The 24,848-nt window shown below is 39.1% G+C and overlaps 4 protein-coding genes across 8 annotated transcripts; 2 read left to right on the plus strand and 2 right to left on the minus strand.

Moving 5' to 3' along the window:
- Positions 1-9,732: 9,732 nt before the first annotated feature.
- pnpla1 (patatin-like phospholipase domain containing 1) lies at positions 9,733-13,120 on the minus strand. Its single transcript, XM_046396111.1, has 9 exons — positions 12,890-13,120; positions 12,576-12,808; positions 12,346-12,411; positions 12,001-12,213; positions 11,757-11,817; positions 11,387-11,623; positions 11,036-11,153; positions 10,287-10,409; positions 9,733-10,067 (listed from the first exon to the last, which is right to left on the minus strand). Exons 1-9 carry the CDS (start codon positions 13,095-13,097, stop codon positions 9,869-9,871), a joined length of 1,458 nt encoding a protein of 485 aa, XP_046252067.1. The 5' UTR covers positions 13,098-13,120; the 3' UTR covers positions 9,733-9,868.
- Positions 13,121-14,742: 1,622 nt separating this feature from the next.
- etv7 (ETS variant transcription factor 7) lies at positions 14,743-19,446 on the minus strand. Of its 2 annotated transcripts, none has more exons than XM_046396120.1 (9): positions 18,911-19,446; positions 18,529-18,586; positions 18,205-18,369; positions 17,945-18,121; positions 16,800-16,925; positions 16,577-16,711; positions 15,857-15,999; positions 15,638-15,738; positions 14,743-15,542 (listed from the first exon to the last, which is right to left on the minus strand). In XM_046396120.1, exons 1-9 carry the CDS (start codon positions 18,941-18,943, stop codon positions 15,371-15,373), a joined length of 1,110 nt encoding a protein of 369 aa, XP_046252076.1. In that variant the 5' UTR covers positions 18,944-19,446; the 3' UTR covers positions 14,743-15,370. The 2 variants fall into 2 exon arrangements, with proteins under 2 accessions (XP_046252076.1, XP_046252075.1); XM_046396119.1 differs by having other exon boundaries at positions 18,529-18,673.
- A 4-nt stretch (positions 19,447-19,450) lies between these two features.
- zgc:194242 (uncharacterized protein LOC100005854 homolog) lies at positions 19,451-21,525 on the plus strand. Of its 3 annotated transcripts, none has more exons than XM_046396141.1 (5): positions 19,451-19,583; positions 20,319-20,575; positions 20,768-20,948; positions 21,073-21,368; positions 21,404-21,525. In XM_046396141.1, the coding sequence occupies exons 2-4, from the start codon at positions 20,321-20,323 to the stop codon at positions 21,267-21,269; spliced, it is 633 nt and encodes a 210-aa protein (XP_046252097.1). In that variant the 5' UTR covers positions 19,451-19,583; positions 20,319-20,320; the 3' UTR covers positions 21,270-21,368; positions 21,404-21,525. The 3 variants fall into 3 exon arrangements, with proteins under 3 accessions (XP_046252097.1, XP_046252095.1, XP_046252096.1); XM_046396139.1 differs by having other exon boundaries at positions 19,453-19,588; XM_046396140.1 differs by having other exon boundaries at positions 19,529-19,656.
- A 448-nt stretch (positions 21,526-21,973) lies between these two features.
- ube2t (ubiquitin-conjugating enzyme E2T (putative)) lies at positions 21,974-24,125 on the plus strand. Of its 2 annotated transcripts, none has more exons than XM_046396146.1 (7): positions 21,974-22,134; positions 22,367-22,477; positions 22,597-22,666; positions 22,768-22,873; positions 22,966-23,064; positions 23,495-23,578; positions 23,920-24,125. In XM_046396146.1, exons 2-7 carry the CDS (start codon positions 22,369-22,371, stop codon positions 24,034-24,036), a joined length of 585 nt encoding a protein of 194 aa, XP_046252102.1. In that variant the 5' UTR covers positions 21,974-22,134; positions 22,367-22,368; the 3' UTR covers positions 24,037-24,125. The 2 variants fall into 2 exon arrangements, with proteins under 2 accessions (XP_046252102.1, XP_046252103.1); XM_046396147.1 differs by having other exon boundaries at positions 21,975-22,134; positions 22,364-22,477.
- Positions 24,126-24,848: the final 723 nt, after the last annotated feature.

Raw genomic sequence — 24,848 nt, forward strand, 5'->3', positions numbered from 1 at the left:
TGAAGTTGTGGAGGAACTCCACCCTGGACTGTGGACAATATCTGACAGTCAACAACAGGATCTGAAAACAAGAATTTGCTTCCATCAAGTGTGATACAGAATGAAAACCAACAAACTAACTGCAGTTTAAAAAGTGTGTTGGATTTCTTTATACCAAATAAGGATGGAAACTGATGTATGCATAATTATAACTAAGTCTACACTAAGGTCGTGGGCAAAATATAGGACATGTTTCTGACACAGTGTTCAGGAAATATCGGCTCACTGATATGGTAATTGGTCATTTCTGTTGCTAATTCAGAGTGAAGAAATTCCTCTAAATAAAGAGCAAATCTACTGTAATTTACAAAAGAAAATACATAATTAACTTCAGAAAAAAACCTAAACCTGGATGCAGAAAGAACTGAAAAAATGAACAGAAGAAATGTGAGCGCATTATGTGTGATGATTAGACTTGGAGGACGCTTGGTAGACAAAATTATAGCAACTTTTTTGCAAGAAATGTCTCATTAGCAATGCAGATTAAGATGCACTCACAGGCAACTTTAGAGCTGAATTTTATTCTGCGTCACATCACAACTGTTCTGTTATTATGTCGTGTTGGGAACAGTAACACAAACAGAGTGTTTACAACATTTGACAATTCGATGCAAATTGTTATGCAACTGTTGTAAAAATAGGTTTCCACCAGGATAACCTGATAAGAGGAACTTTAGAGTATCAATGGATATATGACCCAGAATATTAGTACAAGGCTGTAAAAGTTGAGAGTCGTCCAAGGACAAAGAGTGAAAACAGAGCTGCCACTGAAAACAGAGAAAGGAGGGATGAATGACACTTCCAGCGAGGAGACAAGAGCAGAGTTCACATGCTACCTGGTCTCTGATAATGACCTGTCAGCCACACAGTTAGCTTACAAGCATGTGGAAATGGGTTACATTTTAAATAGATCCCTGGCACACATAAATCTGTATGTTCACACAAACCCCAGGTGGAAAGCAAAATTAGAAACTATCCTACTGTGGTGCAAAAAATTGAAATTTGTATACAAGAAGGAAAAAGATTTTTTTCTGTTTCAAGTTCTCTCCTGAAAATAAAACGTTAAATATTTTTAAAAGCTTTTCCCTGAAGGAGCATGATGGATACTCGGTTCACTCAACATTATATTTTAGATCCAAATGATCTCCTCGTGGCAGCTGACTCTGGACTATTATCTATCCTTTTTGTTCTTGATCTGAGTGCAGCCTTTGACACTATCTCTCACAATATCCTCCTTGACAGACTAGCCTCCACTGACACACCCTTGAATTGGTTAAAATCTTATCTTAGCACTCATTCCATCCAACTCAATCCCAGAAATTTTTAATCACTACCAGTGTTCCCCAGGGTTCTGTCCTGGGGCCTCTTCTGTTTATCATCTATCTCCTTCCTCTTGGCCTCATCATTTGCAAATTTAACCTCCAATTCCACTGTTATGCGGCTGACACCCTGCTCTGCTTGTCCACCAAACCCTCTTCCACCCACCAGTCTGGATGACAGCACACTATCCTTCCAAGCTCACATCAGTAATATCACTAGGTCAGCATATTTTCATTTCACGCCCTACTGCACTCTTAGATCTTCTTCTTCCATTCACCTCACTGTTCCATCTGCCCACCTGACCACCTTTAGAGCCTTCAGCCATTCTGCTCTTCCGCCTTTGGAGCTTCCTGCCTCCAAACCTCCTTAATGTTGATTCCCTCCCCACTTTGAAAACATGTCTCAAAACTCATCTCTTTAAAATAGTATATTCAGTCTGATGGTTTACTTCTGTATTTTCTAGTCACCTTGATTTCTTTTTATTTGTTGTTATATTTGGACACATTAACAAAATAAAATTCATTTTTATTTGTGCAAAAGCATACAATTATCATATTAAATGCTCTAACCCAGAGCTCCTCAAAGTGAGGTTTTGACATGTTGAACACAAGTGTAACTAATAGTCTTATGACAGTAATGGCTGCATTTAATTATAATAATTGTTGTGCTGGGGCCATTGCTAATGTTATTAGTTCCACCAGTGCCTTTTCCTGCCGTGACAAAATGCCTCTTCAGTTCTCAGAAGTAATGTCAGAGTCTTTTCTTCTGCTCATGAATCTAATTAATTTAAGAGGAAAGACGGGTGTTGCGGTACTCTATTCAAAGTAAAATAGACAAGAAAAGAAAAACTGATGATGCTCATCAAGTAAGCATGAAGGCAAATTTAACACAAGAAGGATTTTGAAGTGGAAAAAATCTGAGTTTGAGTAACTTGCTTTTTTTTTTTCATTTGCACTACAGAAGCTGAAACAAAAACAGTCTTTCCTGTGCTTTCCTTTATCACCATCAAGCATTGTTTTCATGCTCATCAGTTACACTGATACAACAGAGATACTGACAATAGTTCAAGGACTATTTCTAACTGTTACTGTTACTATTTCGTAACACAATTTAACAGATTTACACAGACTTTTTGGAGATTGGCTCTTTGTCTGTGATGATGGTTCAGGTTTCTAAGCTTGCAATGACAGCTGTATTTTGACTAGAAACATTGTTGAGCCTCTAAACTCAGATTTGAAAGGGACGTGCCCATCTCAAATGTTAAATCCAGATATCACTTCTCCTCATCCTTCTGGTGATTTATCCAGTGTGTGTGTGTGTGTGTGTGTGTGTGTGTGTGTCCCATATTCTCACGGCACTGTGGAGTTTTAACCACAGGCACTCAATCCGATGCATGCCTGGCAAGGCTGGGTAGGACACTAAAATTGGATGCCATTACAGCCACTAGATACCTCATCAAAATTGTAATCAGTAATAAAATCCAAGGGATTACCCAAACTCAGTAATAGATACTTCAATATTACTTTCCGTATTTCTTGTATAAATAAATAAGGTATAATATGGTATGTAATTATATGAAATTAAATATATGAATATAAAATGACAAACCCATACAAATGTTTTAGATTTGGATAAACTCAAATTCTATGTTAGATTTTACAAAGACATAAAGGTCACCACTATTTATATGGATCTGTGAATTACTCACACATCAAAACTGCCAAAGTAATACTTCTGTAATATACATTACATAAATGTGAGATGAGGCTGTAATTTTATTTTGTTTGTTTGTTTTTGAGGTGCTGTAAGCAACATAAACTGCATTGTACTCATTTTTGGATTAAAGATTTATCGGCCTCCTAAACTTCAGGGGGACTACACACCGACATACATTCATACACTTTATCTTCCACTGTGCTATACATGCACACAGCACTCCCGCACACTCCCTCATACACACATACACACACACACACACACATATATATATATATATATAATAGAACACACAGGAATTGAAACACATAATGAGATTGAGAACCACGGTGTGGCTCATACACTGGTACAGGTGCAGAAAAAAAACTGTGACTGGTTGAGGAACATTTCAGGCTTTTTTCCCCCCCAAACACTCATGATCCTGTTTGTGTTGGTGACAGTATAATGTTATCTTCTGCTTGCAGTGTCTTAAGTTAATCTGCTGGGACGACATAAAATTAAACTGTCTGGTTTTCCAAAGGCCCACTCACACATAAACCAACACATATAACTAAAAAAAAGATACACCTTCTCATATTTACACATTACATAAATGTGTAAATGGACCAAAAAAGGATTCCCTCTTGCTCCTTATAGTGCCTACCTATCAGTTTTTTTGAAGTTTATCTTCTTTATTGAACTTTTTCCCTCTTGTTATTCAAACATAAATGAATTAAGTGACACTGTTGACTTTTTCAAAAGGTGTGCATGTGTGTGTGTGTGTGTGTGTGATCTCAGGCCTGAAATGGCACAGTGGAAGATCCCTGTCAAGTGCTTAAAGATGCATGAGGGTGCTCCATCTTTAACGAGATGCTTTGATGGAAAGTTCCACACCAGAGAGGGAGATATGAGGAGCGAGTGAGAAAAAAACAGACCGAAGAGGGTACAATAGTCACAGCATGGAGAGAGAATTTGTGTGATACACAGGAAAGAACTGGCACACATATCCTGTCGATGTCATGGTGTGTGTGTGTGTGTGTGTATCTTCATCTATAATTAACAATGCCCAATCCTCTATCATAGTGTGCGCACAGGAAAGATCCAGATTGCAGATTTTAAATATATTATATAATATCTGCCACTACGGGACTCTGTCAAAACAATGAAGACAAAAGACAGATTGATGATGTAGTGAAGCAGTGTGGGATCATGGGTGTTGGTCGCCGATCAAAATCTGTCTACGTGACTCAAGCATGTTCACAGACGAGACAAGGCAACTGAATCAAACACACCCATACCTTAAATAAAACTGTATATTTTTCTGGGTTTAAGTGCTGTTAGAAACAATTGGGGTAATGTAAGTACACAACAAAATAGAAATAACAAATGTTTTCATACAGAACAAAATATTTTAATACAGAAAAGTTACATATTATATCTTTAATTCCAAAATTCCATTTAACTAAATTTAATATTTATTTTTGAAAACTTTTATTTATGTAAAGCATTTTTGTCTGGGTTTTCCATACAAAAACACAACTTTTCATTTCATTTTCACCCTTTCTGATGTATTTTTCTCAGTGATTTAAACATTCAAATGGTAATTTGTCAACGCCATGACTGGATGAGTAAACTCAAGCAAGTACGAAAACTTAAACGCAAGGAAGGCCAAATGTCTATTAAAGAAAACTGTAAATCATCTATAGTTGTATGCTGATTTCAAAATATTAATATTCTAAAAAAAAAAAAATAGCAGCATGTATATTAGACGTACATTGAACAAAGGGTTAGTGTGAAGATGTTTTCAGGCCAAACAACTGACGTGTCTCAAGAACCCACAAACGACCCACAAATGCTCCACTGGAGCATCTCAGGCCAACGAAACCGGGTGTGGTTGTACTGGGTATGAATGTGGTTAATTGTCAATGGAAGTAATTGTGTAAGAAGAGCTTTCTGGAAGAAGAGAACATCACTGTGTACGCTGTTTAAAGAAAATAAGCTGGGATACAATCGTCTCAACTGTATACTGGAACAATTTAGCGCCTTCTGCTCTTATATGTAAGTCATGAGAGAATGACACGGTTAATCATCTTCCAACTAAGTGTGTTCCTTTGCAGCCAGTCATGGGATACATCGAAGTACCCTCTGAGGTCGTGTCTTTTACGTTTCGCACGCAAGTATAACAAACTATGAAAAGGATTAGTTATAATTCATTTAAAAACACAGCATTACAAAATGATAGTCATTTTAATGCATTATTGAAACAGCTCAGATTTAAGTTGGTCATCATATGAAATTAGTGTAATTTATCTTACAAGCATTTTTGTATAAAATCTCTTAATATTTTGACAGCAATCAATACATCAAATGTTCTGACACAAAAGAGAAAAGAAACAAATCTGGTGTCTATGGCTATTGCCTGTAATAAGCCGATTCTAATAATTTCTTTCATGAAATGCTTAGCTTTGCTAAAACTATCAGTGAATTAGTCCTTCAGGACTAGCAGAGAAAAAGCAGACAAAATTTCCCAATGCTAACATGCTAGCTTGACAGAAGTGAGTACTAACAATGTCTTTGTTCATTGTTTTCTTTCGTTTTGATAATGTCAGGTGTTTTGATACATGGGAATGTGAGGTATATGGTAAGCAATGACAACAATTAGCCAACAATTAGCTGAAGTGCTCAGCAACAGCACAGCAGCAGACAGTTGTTCAGCGGCTAAAGTAAAGCTAGCACAGAGCAGTGAGCAGTATTTTGCTTGTTTTTATATAACTGTGGCATGAAACTGAGGCCTGAAGGGAGGGGTGGGCTCTTTCAGTTGAATATTTTCTAAATCTGAATTGCTTTTGCTGGTTTCTCAAATGTTACCAGCTTTAACAGGCATGATTGTTGAACTTATAGCCTAGTGATATGACTGATTATTGTCACATTGTTCCATATGCACGAGGATAAAACCATTTTTTTATTAAGCGTCTAAGGTTCTGCTTATATTTCCATTTGATCTTGAACCTACAGACATGACACTGTGGGAGATTACTCCTGAGGAAATGCTTTCTAAATTAAAAGGATGATTAAATAAAGTGATAAGATGTTAAGAAAGGACAATGGTGAAAATGTGAAGGGTGTCAGAATCAAGATAAATGGAGTGCTGCCAGTTTGTTTTACAAAAGGTATGCCTTTGCATCTGGCATCATTGTCAAAACAGTTTTGTCTCTTGACTGGGGTCTATTTGGAAGACGAAGGAGGGGGAGGAGGAGGAGGAGGAGGAGAAACGGATTAGGAGCAGAAAACTATCAGTCTGTTGCTGTTTATTACTCAGATCACAGGGTGATCCAAGATCCAGTAGGACACACATACACACAAAAAATACACTCATTCATTAAAACAAGCAAGTTGTGCTCCCCAGTGAAACCTGGCACCATCTGTTTAGGTCTGTTGATTGAGTGGACAGGATTAATCTAAATTATCCTTTCCAGATCCCACATATTACCTAACTTTGAGACAAACAAAGTCAGAGTCACAGGCCTGGGGGTCTTACGGTGAACAGTTTTCTAGAACATATATTTCACAGTTTGTTGAGATGACGTGTTCAGCGACCAAATAACCAAAATTTATACAAGACTGGAGACTGCCACCATGCTCACATTTACAATGACAATGCAATGTGCTGATGTTTGGCACGTATAATCTTTGTTTACCTAAATTCAAAGTACAGCTGAGAATTTGGGGAATGCAGTTCTGCATGTATTTATACATAAATAACAAATTTAAATATTGACCAGCCGGTGGCACGAGAGGAAAAATTAAGGGATCCCTAACCCTAACAACAGTACGACTCATCCTCTGCATCAAATTTCATGATAATCCAGAAGTTGTTATTTCTTGTTATAAGATATTTCTGTCTGGATCAAAGTGGTAGACAAATTGATTTGAGAGAAACTGCCTTACAGTTACATTCAGCAGAGACTATGATACAGATTATGATATAGACATGTTATTTTAGGAAGTAGGTGTCAGATCTGTGTGGATGTTGGGATGGTGTGTGTCCATAAATAAAAACACAATGCCATCATTTGCAAATGAACTGTGTTTACCGATAACAAAGTGGTATTGCAAAGTGTTCCAGAGCCCAGGTTATAAAACACACACACACACACACATGCAATGATATAGCAATGCACTAATGTGCACAAACATGGCGATACAGTCAGTCAGTTTGGATTCCTGAACTGAACTGAAATTCATGAATACATGTGTGCGACGGCAGACTAGAAAGAGCTATATGACTTTATTTATTAAGTCCATTGGCCTTTGGGAGAGGAGAGGAGATGAAATTTGCTTGAATTTATGAACCCTTATACGTCTCAGTTGTACACACCACACTGTGTCTCCTCTCTGCCTTTATGAAACCAACTGGTTGCCGTCTGACTCGCTGGATCAGTGGCTGGTGGAGGACAGCAGCAGATGTGTCTGTCATTCGTATGATCCATCCACACTCATTATATAAGAGGATATTTCCGCAGGTAACTGGCCATCTGTGTGAAAAGGACATGGAGCACAGAGATCAGATGGTCTGTTCCCGCACTGTGACAGCAGTGGATTAGCTGATAAAGCGTATGTGTTATACTTAGCACAGGGGCTAAGATTCTAACTAAATGCAATATCCTAAGCTTGACTGTGGATCTGTACTTACTGCAATATTGGCATGAAAATGCTCCAAGAAATACTTGTGGGTGTGGTGGATCTAAAATTCATCTACATTCACTCACCTTTCAGCCAATTACCAGGGCGGTATTTATACGGTCTTTTAAACGACTTCAAAGAGGACATTATTCTCAGATTCTTTTGAGTTTTGGTGTTTCATATAGTTTAGTAACCTGGGGAGTTTATTGTGGTGAGTGGAAAAAGCAGATACAGTGTACAAAGCTGGTACAAGTTGAATCCAAATCCCCTGACTAGAGTTTTCATTGAAGGCTTCTTCTGTTGGAGAAGTTGAAAGAGAAAGATTGTTTCGATTTTGTTTGTTTGATGTGTAGTCTCCAGCTCAGGGCTTGGCTGAGAGATCTGATATCACAGCACGTTAAATTCCCAGACTACCTGACTGTAAAGTGCTCCACCGTTGTGCTCAATGCTCCATCTTGTGGGTATTTTCTGAAAGAGAATTCCACTTGTTCAAAAGAACACTGACAACATCATCAGGAAGCAAGAACTCACAGTGTTAATTACTGAGCATAAGAACGTAAGAAAGTCACTTTAAATTAGGATGTGTGCAACAATTATTATTGTGAGCAGGGGATCATTCTTGTATTTCATTTTTTTAAAGAGGTAAGGCACACCTCAGTATAAATGATTCTTTTTCCTTTTTTTTTTTTAACTTTCAACTTAATTTAGAAAATTTGAAATCACCTCATCCTGAGACCGAAAATTGTAATATGAATTTGATCTAATGATGCCATCTCCTAATATGTGGCTGGGCAGATGTTTGACTCACCATCATCGAATAATCATCCAATATGTTTGTTGGTCAAAATGAGTTGTTGCAGGCCTGAAAGAAGATTGCCCTACAGAACAGGAATTTGTCAAAAGTGGGAATAAGTCACACATACGCAAATCACAAGCAAGTCTAAAGTCTTAACGTTCAAGTCCCAAATTACTGTGGTGCTCTCGGTCAAGCAAATCAAATCATTTCTCAGGTCAAGTATGTCACAAGTAAAGTCATAAGACATTTAAATGATCAACCCAGGTTTCCACATTTTGGTCAGTTAAAAGACAGTGGTCTAGGAAAGTTGCTTATTGTCATCATCAACAACATAATACTTGGATCTCAATTTTATTATTTTTTGAACTTGCTCCCTCTATGCCATCACTTTTGGACCAAAATTTCACTCAAAATAATCGAATCATGTTTCAAAAACAAAATGTAAGTTCTCAACATCTAGAACAAAGCAGATATTAAATTTAATAAAGTCCAGTTGAATCATCTGTCTAAAGTCATGAATACCACGCGTTAAAGTCAATCACTGTACTGTCACTGCTAGTCAAGCAAAACTTCACCTCTGACTTGACTGTTCAGTTCAGTGATGATCTTCATTAATCAATAGAGGTCACTAAAACTGAAACAGTCGCAGCAAATATATCCTGGAGCAATAAAAAGGCATTGTACAATAAAACCAACACTGGCACATTTCTCAGAATTCTTTGCATTTATTGCCGTCACATCCGAGAAGAAATTTAGGGCATGCTAGACATCACACGCTCAAGGGGATGACCAGTGAAAAAGTGCAGTGTTCAAAAGCCCATCACTGGACTAGTTGTCACCTCTCATGTGGAAATGAAATTAGGAGCAGTCCAGATAAGCACCCTGAAGCTACTCTCAGCTTGACTCAAACCACAAGTGTTGCCTCAGATGTTCCTCCTTAACTTTGGATAATTGATTTATGGCAAAATTTGTTTTTCCACACAAGTCAGCTGATGAAACAGTGACATCCACTGTTTTCGTGGTTTGCAAACAGGAATCACTGCATACTGTAAACCATATTATGGTGGTATCTGAAGCACCACTTATGCTAACTTTAATGTCACTTGTTAATTCTATCCGGTAAGCTTCATATACTGTAACTATTCTAAAAGAACAAATTACTACTACAAATAGGCCTTGAACTACAGGGCCTATCTACAGATACAATGAAAATACGAAATAAATGAAGCACATAAACTACATATACAAGCACTTACATCAAATAAAGCCCCTTTAAGCAAGACTCAGCTTTCAAGACAAAGAACACAGTGATCTATAAAAGGTCGGTGACTCTGTTTACATATACTGTAATACTGACTTCTTGTAAGCCTGTGATGGAGTTTTGAGACGTCTGTGTAGACTCCCATGCCTGACATTTTCTGAATGGGCAGAAGAGGTAAGCATATGGCAAGGTTTAGCGAGCCTCTTCCATTGTGGAACCTCATATCGTGCTTGAATTTTCACCCACTTCAACAGCAGCATAATGGGCATAATCCTAAAACATAGAGATCACAGTACAGTTCAGTGCAATTCAGTAAAGTCAGATGAGATGAGATGAGATGAGATGAGATGAGATGAGATGAGATGAGATGAGATAAAGTCTCAGTATGCAAGAACAGAACCCAAAAATTAGCAGTCAAATAAGTAAACAGTAATTCTTAAAGCATCAGACACAATTTCAAGAGTAAGATTTCAATTAAGGATGCAGACTTACCGGTTCTTTATGTTCTTCCTAAAGGTACAGAGAAGTATGTTGAAAAAAAAGAATGTAAAGTGTCTCAGACAATGAAAAGCCCAGAACACCAACTCAGGAGCCTTCCTGAACAACAACTGCTGCCTGGGAGAAAAAGAAAGAAAAGACTTGCTGTACTTATAATACAATTCTACCTACTGATAATGGTAACCCAACCATAAATATAATGGTGTTACTATAGGTCAAGCGCCCTTAATTCACATTGATTCATCAATAAGTTTGTATTATAGGGACTAGTACTATTATTGTTTGCATGACAAGAATTCAGTCATGTTTGTGAGTTCTTATTGTGTGTTTGGTCATGTGCATGTATTTGCATGTGTGTCTGTCCACTTCTATTCTCGCATACTACTGGACACATCAACCTAATGTGTTTTTGTGCACATTCATGACCGTATGCTTAAGGACCTTGCGTGGTTGCATGGATTCACACTTTTTGAATATTTTACCATATTTTACTCCTCACTCCTCTGAATCGGCTTAGCTTAGCATAAATACTGGCAAGAGAGGGAAACATCAAGCCTGGCTCTGTCTGAAAGTAACAAAATATCTGTAGCTATCTGTAAACATATGTATATATCTGATGGCCTGAGATGGGAATGTGTTGCACAAACAGAAGTAGCCATGGACACTTCTGAGCACATGACCTTGGTGTCCTCAGTGGTTGTTGCAGTCTGTGTTACGTACTGTGTGTTCAGCATATTTATTACCTGTGCCTAGCCTGGAGTGCAGCATAAAATAACAGCGTGATAGGTAGGAGCAGGTGGGATAAGATTCTTGCAGTTAGTCCAAGCATGCTCACATAGGTCACTAAGTTGACCAGCAGAGCTGCAACATAAATGGTGACAAAAGCAGTTTTTACAAGGATTTACTGTTTTGCTTCATCCTCTGTTCTGAAATGAAAAGAACCTAGTGTAAGTTACAAAACTGAGTGACAGTAAAAGCTTTTCTACTGAATGTAGTTAAGTGGTTGTTTTAGTCAATTGCTAAATCTTTAATTACATACACAGCATGACAAACAGCTTACAAATGTGTGTGTGTGTGTGTGTGTGAGCCATAACCATTCTTTCCCATGTCAAAATGGAGAGAAGGTCGATTTCCAGTGGATTCGTGCTCAGCAGAGTTGCTTGTCTGCGTGGATCTATTGTCTGTAAAAGATGTCAGTGTAGTGGTCTCCTTTTCCATCTTCATTTCCTCTCCTTCCTTTATGTCAGTCTCCAGATGGACCCACGTGTTAGTCTGGTTACAGTTCAGTGGCCCTTCAACTTCTTTGTGTATCATCCAATACGGGACAAGATCTGGACACAAGGAGGAGACGAGAAAGAGAAATAAAGAAGGTAGGTCACATTGAGTCTGTGTGTAAGAAAAAATGACAGAATCTGAATGAATCTTTAATTCCAGTTTTGTTCCCTGTAGATACAACTGACCCACCATTACTCAGAAGGAAATGAATAGCGTCTTTGTATCCACTGTCGTATGCTTGTTCTAGAGTCTAAAGAGAGGAACAACCAGACAAAAATAGAAGTAAATGTTATTATTATCCCTTATTATATCTCATAGTCTTATTTTTGGACAAGTGCCCTTAATTCACACTGATTCATCAACAAGTGTGTAATTCCTTCTGATTATTATCATATTTATTTAGGCTGACAGTGAGCTACAGCAGGGGGTTGACCTCTAAAGCCATAGGGTAGAGAGCGTTGAGGATCCTGATGCTGTTGGCCATATTGCCCTTCAAGGTGGTTCCACTCACTACCATGTCCCACATGGAAGGCGTGTCGGCAGGACAGATGTCCATCTCTCCAGAGAATGGAGACACCGTCAAGATATGACTGCAGGGTGCAGGCAGTACTGGCTGCATGCTGCTGAAACCCCCATCCACATAATACTGCATAATGCATAAAATCATATGTAAGTATTATTATTATTATTATTCATTAAAAATAATATATCAAATCAGCATATAATTCAGATCAAACAGTAGTAAAGTGAGTTTGCGTGAAGTCTGTCAGACACTCACAACTCCTTTGAAGGATGGAGGCGTCATGCCACAGTACCCAGGCACAAAGCAGCTGCACAGCAAAGCCTAAACACAATATGGGAATAAAGAGGACAATAATTGGTAATAATAATGGTAATAAAGGATACTTAAAAACTACCTAAGTATTTTTCTTACTTTTCTATTTATTGCCTCTAACCTGCTCAGTCAGATTTTTATTTTTTAATTGTTAGGTTGTAGAACCAACTGACCTGTACTACATCCTCTTTGGACTGGAAGTCAGACATAATAATGAGCTTGCTATCAGTTATCCGGGTCATAGCCACAGCAAGACGTCCAGTGGCCAGTTGGTGCGCATTGCAGGGAACATATTTGTTTAAAACTACCTCTAACCAGTGAAAAACGTTGATTGAGGGGTTAAATGGTCCAAGCGTAAAAGCCTTCATCTGTTTGGCAAAATGTAGCATCTCATCCCGGATAGAAACTATAAAACAGAAGACTCTGAGTCAGAAACAGCAATTACATGCAGCAGAACTAGTTTTAGAAAACACAAGAAGTCACTCACTCAGGCTGATTTCACAGACTACAGCAGCTGCTACTAGAGACCCAGCAGATGCACCCAGCACACAAGGTGCTGTGCGGAGTATCCACGGTGCATAAGTTAGGAAGCACTGGGCAACTCCTAACTGGTAGGTGGCCATGAATCCAGATCCAGAAAAGGAGATGGATGGAGGAACTTCACGATAATGACAACTGGAAACTCCTGGAGCCATTTTCTAAAAGCTCTGAATAATCACTTTCAATTCCTTTAATTGTATATGATAAGTGCTGTGGTAAAAACTCTTTTAAAAGCAGATAAGTAGATCAAGTGAAAGCAGGCTGAGATGAGTTATCCAGAAAAACAGTGGGTGACTGGGTGTTTTTGAACTAGTCTCATTTAGACATACCCTGTTGGTCATGCACATGTGACACAGCACACGAAACTATCAGTGGCTTGTTGTCTGTTCCCCATCTTAAAGAATCAAGAATCAAAAGTCTTCATTGTCATTATGCGAACATAACGAAATTTTGTAGAGATTCCCGGCTTAAAGGCACACATATAAATGACATAAATACTTGACATGAACACATGAACACAAATGCTTAGAAATGCACACAAAATATAAAACACAAAGTAAAGTAAATAAAGTGCACCTTGTGCCAGTCTATGGTATGCTGTGAGTGTTTGATTGTGTGTGTGTGTGTGTGAGAGAGAAAATGGGTGTATGTGTGAGGTTCCTGTGGGGGGGATGGGATGTGAGTGTTTCACTGCAGGGGGGGCTATTGCTTTTACAGCTCTGAGGAAGAAGCTGTCCCTGAGTCTGTTTGCGCTAGTTTCAAAGTTCCTGTACCGCTTTACTGATGGAAGCGGTACAAACAGTACATTACAAACATGATTTTGGTTTGCTAATTTCAGGCTCCAGATTTGTGCTGAAAAATACAAATAAACAAAATCAAAAACAGAAGTTAAGAAGCTCCTTCTTTTAGAACTGCATCCCAAGACAGACTCAAGACAAACATTTTTTGGGACATAATTTCATAAGGAAAACTAAAGCACTGTATTTAGTTATTTTATTAAATTACTTTATTAATCCCAAGCTGGGAAACCACTTCTCTGAATTTAACCCATCACTGATTGAAACACACACACACATGCAACATGCAGTGAAACACACAGAAGCAGTGGGCTGCATCAAGCACCCAGGGAGGATATATTGGGGGTTAAGTGCCTTGCTCAAGGGCACATCAGCCAGCTAATGGGAGGTGGGGACATTATCACTCCACCACACTCAAATTTTTCCTGCCCATCCGGTGGGGGAATCAAACCAGCAACCTTCCAATCACAAGCCACTTCTCCAACCTCTAGGCCACGGCTGACCCAAATTATTACATTTGCTATCAATTAAATTGAAATTATCATAGTATCATACAAGTACTTTTATATTTTTTTCATTTCTTCTTGTTTCAGGCAATAGTACCTGAAGGATGAAACTCATGGTATTTATATTTATAGGCTGAAGGTTGCTGTTCCATGGACTGCAGGAGGAGCGGATCACCATTAACCTGCAGCTGATCCACTGGTTACCACACGACCACAGCACCCCCTGCAGATACAGATGCCAGCCTTGACCGTCCTGTCAGTGTCTGTGTTTTTCTCACAAGTCACCTTTAGTTTATGAGCTGGCTAATGCTGTGAGTGATCCTAGTGATCAGACTGTAGTTCTGACCAGTTCTGTAGTTTGTGTGCGCAGTGAGATGACTTAGACAGCAGACTGATCAAAGAGGTTACTAAATTAAGGGGATTATTCTCCTCTGTGTAACACATGTTCTAAGAGATCATTCCAGTATTTGAGTATTCAAATAAAGAAATTTAGGAGGTGACATACAAAATATTTATTTTACAAAACAGGATAAACATTAACAGCTGACCTGTAGACTGTACCAAATTTGAAACTTAACAAAGCCCACGAATTCAGGTTGATAAAGAGTGCTTTGAATTTGAAAAAAACAAAAAACAGACAAAAACAAAACAAAAAAAAAAACCAAAAAAAAAAAAAAAACACAGAACTTGTACAAACCGGCATTTAATCTGGAACAGTTTTATGTGACCAAAACAAACTGGAACAATTCATTTCCACCACTTAGCTGCAAGAGCCACAGCAGACCTAAAAGAAGTGCAGTTATGTTGAGCAAGCAAAAGTTTAATTCTGATTATTGACTGTTTGAATATGCCTATTGATGTGATTTCTTTCATAGTTTTCCTTGTCCCTTTTCGTTAGTGTTCGTTCTGATCACAGTCATACATACACTGATTCACAGTAAAATGAAAAGCAATCTTAACAGCGCAAAAATTTCTAACAGTGCATACTGAATAGTGCATTTTGTTAAACCTGTATATCCATCTGCTACTTTCTGAAGCTCAAACGCAAGATAAATACACCACAATGTTCTGTAATGATGTCTGTTGTTCTATTGTACTGATTGCCATTTAATATGTTGCTCTTTCCTACGGAGGAGGCTGTGGAGAAACACGATCAGGAGAAACCTCAAAATGGCCGTCACTGAACTCATGTGCAGGACTGCCGTCTGGAAAGTCCCCATCCTGAGGTGGAGTGCGTTCTGGAGACTCTGCGGAATCCACCAGCGGTTTTTTGATGTCCTGCGGGAGTTTCAGAAACCTGAGGAGAAGCGGAGAAGAAGCGATAAAAATAGGTGTGTTTGCTGATATGAAGAAAAGACAGATGGAGAATGACAAAGAGAAAAGAACAAAGACCTGAAGAGGAGTTTTTGTCCTCGCTCCTTTTTGATGATGTTTAGCTTGTAGTAGTGCCGCAAAGCACGGGACATTTTCTCATAAGTCATGTTGTCTCGGTTCTGTAAAAAGAGTTCACACATTGACACGAGCCACATGAATATTTACTCTGTTCTTTGGTGTTCCCACCCACGTACTCTTTTTCCCTGTGAGATAAACCACACAGACGTGGGTGCTCACCTTGTGGTTTCCCCAGAGACGTGCCAGTCCGTTGGGGTCCACAACCCTGAAAACCAGGCTGTCCTGGTCTTCCCATCGGATGTATTCTTGGTAACGGTCGTCACACAGCAGCTGATACACGTAGTCCCACAGAAGTCTGCACTCTGGCCATGAGAAAAAACGCAAGAAGACACGTGCTTTGAAAAACTTATACCACTATCATTAAATACCAATATATATATGAAGCCCTATGGTGCATACGTAATGCAAAAGACTAATTTTAGTCATTTTCAAATACAACTTAATTTCAAAGCCTAGTTCATATCCAAGCATGTACGCACCTGAAAGACTGTCATTTTTAAAGCTACTTTTAGCAGTTTTCAGATTTTCTCTCTTTGCTCTGCATCCCATACAAAACCAGATGTGACACAGAAGACAGCTGAAGTAAAGATGTGACTGAAGAACGTTAGAGCAAGCCAAAGATTTATTTTCTTTGGCAGAGCAAAACTGAACAGAGGATTTCATGAATTTCTAAATATTATATGAATGTATGAAGCCAACAGCGTGTCAAGGTTTGAGTCTGTGAGTTTTTCTACCCCCTAGTGGTCAGAAAAGGTATGATGCAGGATTAATATTTTCGGTTTTTAATATATCTGTGCGCACTCTCTGGGCCAAAATAAGTTTGTTTTTGTATATTTTACAGGTGAATGCTGTAGCACAATGAATCAGTATTAATACTACCTGGGATGCGGCCACTGGCTTTCTGCAGAGGGCTCCTTGGCTTCTCTCGGCTGGACAGGTTGAGTGGCTCCTGGTTGATGCTCTCCGTTTTGGGAGGACACTGAACTTGGTTGTGTGGCAACACAGAGACAGCGGCTGATCCAGCACAGAGAGAGGGACAGGAAATCAGACATCACAGCAAGTAATTACAAGTATTTCTGATACTGTCAATTGTTATACACACTGGTATGTGTGAGTGGAGCAGGGTACGTATACAAGATCTTGGGACGATCTTTGAGAGATGACACAAGCTCTGGCTGGCTTGTGGTTACAACAGCTGCCGACACTGCAGTTGTGAAAGCAAGGGAAACTGAAGGAGAGAAATATGAGGAACAATTAAAATGAGCAAAACTGAAAGCAAAAGTGGTTTTACAGCAGCTTGATTTTTTTTTTCATTAACGTCTAATACTATATACAACGCAAAGAGGCCATTTTACTATTTACACACAGCATGTAATACAAAGTCACCAATTTGGACTCTGGTCTTGTAAGATAATTAGATTCCAGGTAGCCGTGGCACACCTACTGGCACACGTCCTGCTCAGTATAATGGAAAGCACCTTTTTTTATGGTGAAGCCAAAAGAGGAACGCACGTGTTTGTACTCCTCTACTGAAGGGAAAGGTCTTCACTAAAAGTGGAAAGTAACAAAGTAATTTTACTCAAGAACTGCTCACATGCACAGTTTCCAGGTGCTAGTACTTTAGATTTTCATTTAGTGCAACTGTGCTTTATACACAGTTATATATATAGGATACAATTACAAATAAACTTTTTACATTCAAAACTATTGAGGGTTAGTGCACTCAGGTCACACTGAAACTTTATAGACTGGTATTAGGAAGCCAAGGGATGTCCTCACAAGTACAGCAAAACTAATGAGAGATAGAGCATGAATTCCTACAGGATATGTTTTCACTTGCACATGCGGCTGATCAGGAAGTATTTGTGCCCACAATCAAACCAGGATAAGCAAGTTTTGTTTGATATGCAACACACTTAAAGAATTAGCCGTGTGTGCACTTTGTACGCACAGTATATGTGTGTTTTGTGGCTATCTGTGCCCTGTTAGCCTACATAAAACTATGGCCTTGATAAAGATAGTTTGTTGCTCTAATCTTTCCTGTATAATATGGCTAAGTGTTAAAGTTTGGTTATATAGTTTTGATTATTTTCTCAGCTATACGTATGCATCTGTATTGTCCTGTTGATTTGTTCTCCGTGCTGTGTTTGAGTCTCCAGAGAGCTACTGAGAACAGGAGACAAATTCCATGTGTCTATCAACATAAAACTGATTCTGTGTATATTCAAAAATGTACCCGTTACTGACCTTGGTTGTCACTGACTGTGGGAGGCTGAGGCTCTTGGACACCCTGACGGGGTATCTGGCAGCTGACTGGGCTCTGGATGTTCCCAGTTGGCAGGGAGGAAGATGTATTTGGGGGCTCACAGACAACAGTCCGCCTTTGCTGTTTCACACACTGTAGGATCTCATACAGAACATCACCTGTAGGAAACAGGGATGCATATAAAGACACAAGTGCAAAACTAGTGAGTGTACTCTCTTTCTGCATACACACTTCTTTCTACCTGAGCTGGGACAGCGGCGTCTGAAGTCTTCCTTGGTGAGTAGGCACAGTGCTCGACCATTCATCTCGAAACGTCCCTTTTCGGGCCGGCGAAGTGAGTACTCCCTCTGAGCCCAGTGGAGCCAGTGGGCAACATCTTCCTTATCCCACAGAGATGGATTTATTCCTAGAGTACACATGGACATAATTCAGAAACACACAGTTACAGGTGGGATTAGTGCTTCAGCAGAACGCTTCTGCGTCTGCTTTGCTGCATATATTTATACTGTGATATCTTTCAGGTAAATAAATACTACACAGAGAAAACACAGAGAGTTTGACTCACGCAGCCGTCCAGGTAGATGCCACAGGTCTTCCTGAGTGGGTGGACTGACCATGTGAAGCTGGTTAGAGGGGGAGTGATGCAAACTGAGAGGCATGTGGACTTGACTGTGCATTATGGATGAAGGATTGTTTGCTCTGTTTTCTTGCTGCAAAACATCCACGCAGATGAATAGCACTTAGTGGCAGCGAAGAAACAGCAAAGCAGAGGGATTTTAAAGAATTTTACTTAAAAGCTAAATTTTAAGTAGCCTAGAAAATAGCAGTTGGCAATGACTTAAGTTTGAAAGCTCTCAGTATATGAAAAAACGCAGTTGTGCTCCCTTGTTTGTCTTTTATAATAACAACACATTGTTAAATATTTTGATCATGCGACCTTAACTTACCTTGACCAAATATGACGGGGAAATGTTCTCCATGGAAGTGCCCTTGATCTATTCGACTGAGCGGAACAACAGAATGATTTCGCTGTTCACAAACATACAACTCGTCCGGTAAATGAAAATAACTTCGGGTCAAAACTGCCAAAACTCCATTATAAACGGATTAATAAATACATTTTCGAAGAGATAAAACTCTACTATTTTCAGATTAGATTCTTCCGGGAAATGAAAACGAAAGAAACACAATCCCCGCAGGGGGTGTGTACAGAACGGGCTGATTGGAGGAGGCAACCGCATAGGACACTTCCATAAAACATTTTAAGATCGTGACATAGCAGTATGTTTAGGTGAGCGTTGCATAAATTATCTGTTATATGGATTAGGTATGAGGGGGAAAGCCCCTGCGTGATTGCACACTTTCGCGCGCATTAATCAGCCTATTTGAATGCAAAATTCCCATGGGGGAGGCGGGCGTGGGGGGCAAATTAAAACTGAAGGAAGTGAGTAAAAGTTAAAACAAAATGAAGTCAGCAGGAGCGTGAATAGAGAATGACAGACGACGGAACAGAGCAGCGCATGCGCGTGTATTAGGACTTCCTCGAGCTCCTCCTGCTCTTACGTAACAGAACGCCAAACAAACCGACGGCTGCCACCACGGTGTGCTAAACGACAGACTGTACGGTATTTATCCGGTGAAAACATATTACAGCCGCGCAGTTTACTGTAATCGAGTTTCTTTACCATCGTCTGTAAGTCTGTAAAGTTAATCTAATATCCAATGACTAAATAAAGAATGAATATAACTGAAGTAGACCACTTAGAGGAACAAGGGGTAAAGATTAACATAACTTTATTTATTGCGAAGGCAGTCACACTGACAGCAGAGAGGGTTTTGACCGGGTAGCCCGCTTCATGCTGTATCGCACAACAAACTAGTTCAGGTTCAGGTTTGGGTTACTTAATGGACATACAGCAGTGTAAACACTGAAGTACACAGTCCAACACAGAATGACACTGAAAAAAAGGGTTTCAGCCAACCCATTTTTTCTCCTGATCCTCTGATCTGTGAAACTGTTCTGTCTGCTGATTATTTGAAAATCAGAATGAAGTTTACAAGTTTTGGTTGATTTGAACTGAAAAAAAAAAAAACCCAAAACGTTAGAAGATCTACGTTTGTTTCATCTGTTTTTTTGTTTTGGGAAGTTTATCGTGTCATAAAGATGTCTCCATTTTAATGTATTTTTATCTCATTCTTATCCCCACAATAATAGAAGGCCAGTGCTTAAACTAGTAAAGATCTATAAAACATGGCATCTCTGGCTGCACTGTCTCCAATAATTTGCTTTTCGTTTTGTTGTTGACACCACCTGTATTTAATTATCTGTGTGTCTTTTCTTTCATATTTGTTCAGTGATGTGGACTGAAAAACTGGGGAAACAGTTGGGCCACCCGACACAATCATTGGCAGGGTGGCTGGTCAGTAAGTGGCTCAAAGCGTACAACCAGGCCATTGAGGAGAATGCTGTGCGGCTCAGCGGGATCCAGCCCGGGGATACAGTACTGGAGCTGGGACACGGCCCAGGACTGGGTCTCGAGTTTGCAGCCAAACTGCTCACAGAGCCCACAGGCCGCCTTATAGGAGTGGACTACTCACAGTATATGCATCAGGTGAAACATGAATACTGACAGAGTCAAATAAAGTATTTCAATTCAAGTGTTTTTATGATATGCATGCCTTTGAAGTTTGTTAAAGATGAGTGAGCTAAAGCTTCGCCTACTAGTATGGGACAGCACTGTATCTGAAAGGCGACCATTATTTATTTTTTATAATAGAACATTTTTCTTTTTCTTCTCTTATAGATGGCAAGTAATCGACTGAAGGAACTTATTGCCAGTGGGAAAGTGACCCTACACCACTGTGACGTAGCAACAATGCCTCTGGCAGACTGCACTGTGGATAAAGTCTTTCACTGTAACTGCTACTACTTCTGGCCTGACCTCAGGAAGGGCGCCACAGAGATACACCGGGTAATGAAACCAGGTAGGAGATGGCGTTCTTGCTTCCAAGCGACAAGTCTTTCAAGGAACATTTGTCATGTCAATTAAAACCCATCTTAGATATCTTTTTAACCTAGTTTTGACTTTCTGTTTCTCTGCACAACTAGGAGGCCTAATGGTGACAACACTGAAGCTGTCCCGTGTGGCTGCAGCTGCAGGAAAGCAATTGTTGCCACGGGAGACGTGGCGCCCGGAGACCTACATGGCAGCTCTGAGAGACTCTGGCTTCACCGATGTCAGAATGGAAAACAAACAGCATGAACGCATTACTTTTGAGGCTATCTTTGCCACTGCTCAAAAATGAGACTGAAACCAAAATGTGTTCTGATTCTGAACGCCAAAACACACAAGGTGAAATACATATTATTCTTATTTGTGATTTTGTAGTGTATGCATCCACCGTGCTATAGGCCATTAGGCTATATTAGGCTACATTAGGCTATATAGGCCTAATCAAATGAAAAAACATATTGAATAATGATTTGGCCTTTTGCTTTTAGCAACTGTGACGTGACATGAATTTTCTATGCCACATTAAACTTAAATCACAACACAGAAAACAATGTGAAGATATGTGTTGCTGCAGAGTACAAAAAGTGTGACACACTGGTCTCAGTAGCTGATATGAACTGTGTGAAAAGGTGACTGCAGTCCAATGAACGGGGAACATACAGTGAATGGGTAAATATAGTAAATATGGAATAAAAGTAGAGCATTTATTAACAGTATCCTGAGTTTGACCTATAGAATAATACCTTAAGAGAGCTAAAAATGATTCATCAGTGTCAGTATTTAGCACCAGACTATCCATATACAAACTGATAAAAAAAAAACACACACACATACAAAAGTCTGCCTCATTGGATGTGGAGAGAACACATAGTATAATAGTAAAGTAGCGGAGCTAATAGTGAATCAAACACAAGGATTTTTTAAACCAAGAGATGCCGTTTCATGTTTACCTTACGAGATAAAAAAAGCGACTACAATAAAACAACAGTAGGTGGCGATCGTGTTCAGTTTGCGTGAAATTAAAACAGAAAAAGAAGAAGCTGGTCTGAGAGGGAAATCCAAAACACACCCTCGTTTCCTCCAGGATGGTGTAGTGAAGGCAGAAAATAAAGTTAAGCTAAACAGCGGTCAAAAAAAGACAGTTAAGCGGCAGAACAGTAAGTGATTGTGTATGGTGTAAACAACATCTTATTGTAACGACATTGTGGTTTTTGGAGAAAGAAAACATGGTTCCGTGGCCACATTATTTGGCAGGCTAAAATGTTAGCTTGGAGTTTTGAACGGGATATTAAAATAGGTAGTATTGGAACGCCCAGAGCTAACAAAACTGTTAGTGAATATCTTCTGTCTGATTTAAACGAATACATAAGTACATGTTAATGTCAGCAGAAATGCAGAGAGCCTCCCGTTTGAAGCGTGAACTTCAGATGCTGAGCACCGAGCCACCTCCCGGAATAACATGCTGGCAGACCGAGGACCGGATAGAAGAGCTCCAGGCACGTAAGTATTCTCAGTGTCAAGGCTTTGAAAATAAAATGGCTGAGAATCTATTTTTATATAGCAAGATAAATATTTGCTTCATCGACTTGATTATGTGTCTTTCTTCCTCGGCTTTACAGAGATAGTGGGCGGGGCAGAGACGCCATATGAAGGTGGGATCTTCTCCCTGGAGATCAAGGTCCCTGAAAGGTATTGTCTCAAAAGGTTTAGTTTGTTGTCACACCCATTTCCACGCTGTAATAACTTTACTTGTAGCCTGGGAAGACTGACCTGCCACTTCCCTTTCCTAGGTACCCATTTGAGCCTCCCAAAATACGTTTCTTGACCCCCATCTACCACCCAAACATTGATAATTCTGGACGTATCTGTCATGATGCTCTCAAACTCCCACCAAAGGTTGTAACACAATACAGATATTTTTTTTTGTCTGCTGTGAAAGAAATGAGGAGATATACCAGCTAACGTTTCTGCTTTCATATGTTATTCAGGGTGCGTGGAAGCCATCCCTAAACATCTCTACTGTCCTTACCTCCATTCAGCTGCTTATGGCTGAGCCCAACCCGGATGATCCACTCATGGCTGATATCGTGAGTCACACAGACATCATACTACCTGTTAGAGTGGCATAACTTTGATACGCATTCACTCACTGGCATTTTTTTACTTTGTCAATATTCTAATATGATTATGGATATGTGACAGTAGAGCTTTTGCAATATCTTCTCTTGGACATTGGAGTGGCTGAGAACTAAATAACGCAATGCCTAAAATTCGCACCATGAATAGATCTGAATACTCTCTGCAGTGTGCATTTTTATTAAGAGCCATATATTTTGCTAAATGCCGGAATAACTTTAGTAAACTAAACTTTAGTCTGAAACACTTCTACGTCTTGAATCGGATTTTCAGCCGCTCGAAATTGCAGTAGAGGGCATTTAAATTGTGACACTCTGCTCAGTTGTGCGTCTCCATCGTATACACCTGTAAGACAGGCGCTTACATTTTTTTTGAATGCAGTCATCAGAGTTCAAATACAACAAACAGATCTTCATGGAGAAGGCCAAGAAGTGGACACAGGAACATGCTATTCAGAACAATATGGTAAGTCATTCTGGTCTATGATTGAAGCATTTCTCTTCTTTAATATCTTTGTACTGATTGTATGTGAATATTTAAATATAGCCCACACCACTGGGTGTCCATCATTCCATTAGCTGTGTGTAATAGTATATTTTATCCACAAGGTGGTGCTGTGGTTCCTCAGTAGAATGCTGTCTACCAATATTCACTTACAACAAAGTGATGCCGATGTTTATATTTATACTTTATTATACTCAACTGTTGCCTCCACATTTAAACAGTTCAGAGTTTTGAGATGTGCAGGAACATAGATGGACAGTGCTGTCGTTGTTGATGAGTTTGTATGTTTTTTTGTTCCTTAGGGAGTTGTGAAGGGCAACAAAAAAAATAATTCAGATCAGAAAGCTTCATCCCGCAAAAGAGAAGACGTCAGTGCTCAGCAGGAGGCAGAGGAACCAACAAAGAGGACTTGCATGTAGTTGCTGTCTCACTTTTCCTTTTACTTACTTTTATTTATACATAATTTTTGTGCATGTTTTGTGTCATTAAAGTTTATTTTGAACGTAAATTGATCATTCATCTTATTCAGTGTATTATATTCAGTGCAGTGACTTCTCATGTGGTGTGGAGGTGAGTTTCACTATAGTAGCATGAGCAGCTCGGTTGTTGATGATAATTTTATTCAAACATATGCTTACCACTTGTATACAAAGTATGTACATCCTAAATAGCAAGTTTTATTTGTACAAACTAAGGATTTATTTCTTAATATATAAAATTATATATTTGCCGTTTATTATATAAAAAAGGGAGACAAACATAAGGCTGTAGTGAGTCAATACCATGCTAGTTCAGAGGTAGTTACATTGTATGTACATATTGCTAGCCTACTCTAATCTCTGCAGAAAGATAGCTACATCCCATTCAGTCTGTGTAACTGCTTTCCTTTGGGGCCGAGTTGCATATTTAAGACAAAATGTAAACCGTATGAAACTGAATGTGCGATTGTTTCCTGTTGCATTTTGGTGACTCATGAAGAATACCATTTTTATAACAGCTATTAGCACAGTTGCAAAGAAAAATATCAGAAAACCTTTCTGTGAATGAAAAATGTTAGCTTACTCTGGTAAAATGTTCAGATGATGACTCCCTTTCTTTAAAACAGACCTTAGCAATAGGATAGAACTTATATTTAAAAAAAAAAAAAAAAAAAAAGATCTCCACTCCAAGAACTCCACTTAAAATATAACCAAACAATCTGTACCCTCTAATCTGCATGTCTTATCACATT

This window comes from Scatophagus argus, chromosome 8 (assembly GCF_020382885.2).
Source record: "Scatophagus argus isolate fScaArg1 chromosome 8, fScaArg1.pri, whole genome shotgun sequence".
NCBI classification, from domain to species: domain Eukaryota; kingdom Metazoa; phylum Chordata; class Actinopteri; family Scatophagidae; genus Scatophagus; species Scatophagus argus.

What these genes read in the sequence shown, in the direction of transcription:
- pnpla1 (XM_046396111.1), bottom strand. Translation starts at nt 13,097, where the DNA reads ATGGCTCCAGGAGTTTCCAGTTGTCATTATCGTGAAGTTCCTCCATCC. An exon ending in CCAAAGAGGATGTAGTACAG is followed by an intron (nt 12,412 to 12,575) that starts GTCAGTTGGTTC and finishes TATTGTGTTTAG; the next exon opens with GCTTTGCTGTGCAGCTGCTT. An exon ending in CTCCATCCTTCAAAGGAGTT is followed by an intron (nt 12,214 to 12,345) that starts GTGAGTGTCTGA and finishes TGCATTATGCAG; the next exon opens with TATTATGTGGATGGGGGTTT.
- ube2t (XM_046396146.1), top strand. Translation starts at nt 22,369, where the DNA reads ATGCAGAGAGCCTCCCGTTTGAAGCGTGAACTTCAGATGCTGAGCACC. An exon ending in GAGATCAAGGTCCCTGAAAG is followed by an intron (nt 22,667 to 22,767) that starts GTATTGTCTCAA and finishes TCCCTTTCCTAG; the next exon opens with GTACCCATTTGAGCCTCCCA. An exon ending in ATCCACTCATGGCTGATATC is followed by an intron (nt 23,065 to 23,494) that starts GTGAGTCACACA and finishes TTTTGAATGCAG; the next exon opens with TCATCAGAGTTCAAATACAA.
- zgc:194242 (XM_046396141.1), top strand. Translation starts at nt 20,321, where the DNA reads ATGTGGACTGAAAAACTGGGGAAACAGTTGGGCCACCCGACACAATCA. An exon ending in ACTCACAGTATATGCATCAG is followed by an intron (nt 20,576 to 20,767) that starts GTGAAACATGAA and finishes CTTCTCTTATAG; the next exon opens with ATGGCAAGTAATCGACTGAA. An exon ending in ACACCGGGTAATGAAACCAG is followed by an intron (nt 20,949 to 21,072) that starts GTAGGAGATGGC and finishes CTGCACAACTAG; the next exon opens with GAGGCCTAATGGTGACAACA.
- etv7 (XM_046396119.1), bottom strand. Translation starts at nt 18,943, where the DNA reads ATGGAGAACATTTCCCCGTCATATTTGGTCAAG. An exon ending in CCCCGTCATATTTGGTCAAG is followed by an intron (nt 18,674 to 18,910) that starts GTAAGTTAAGGT and finishes GATGTTTTGCAG; the next exon opens with CAAGAAAACAGAGCAAACAA. An exon ending in CACAGTCAGTGACAACCAAG is followed by an intron (nt 16,926 to 17,944) that starts GTCAGTAACGGG and finishes TCTCTCCTTCAG; the next exon opens with TTTCCCTTGCTTTCACAACT.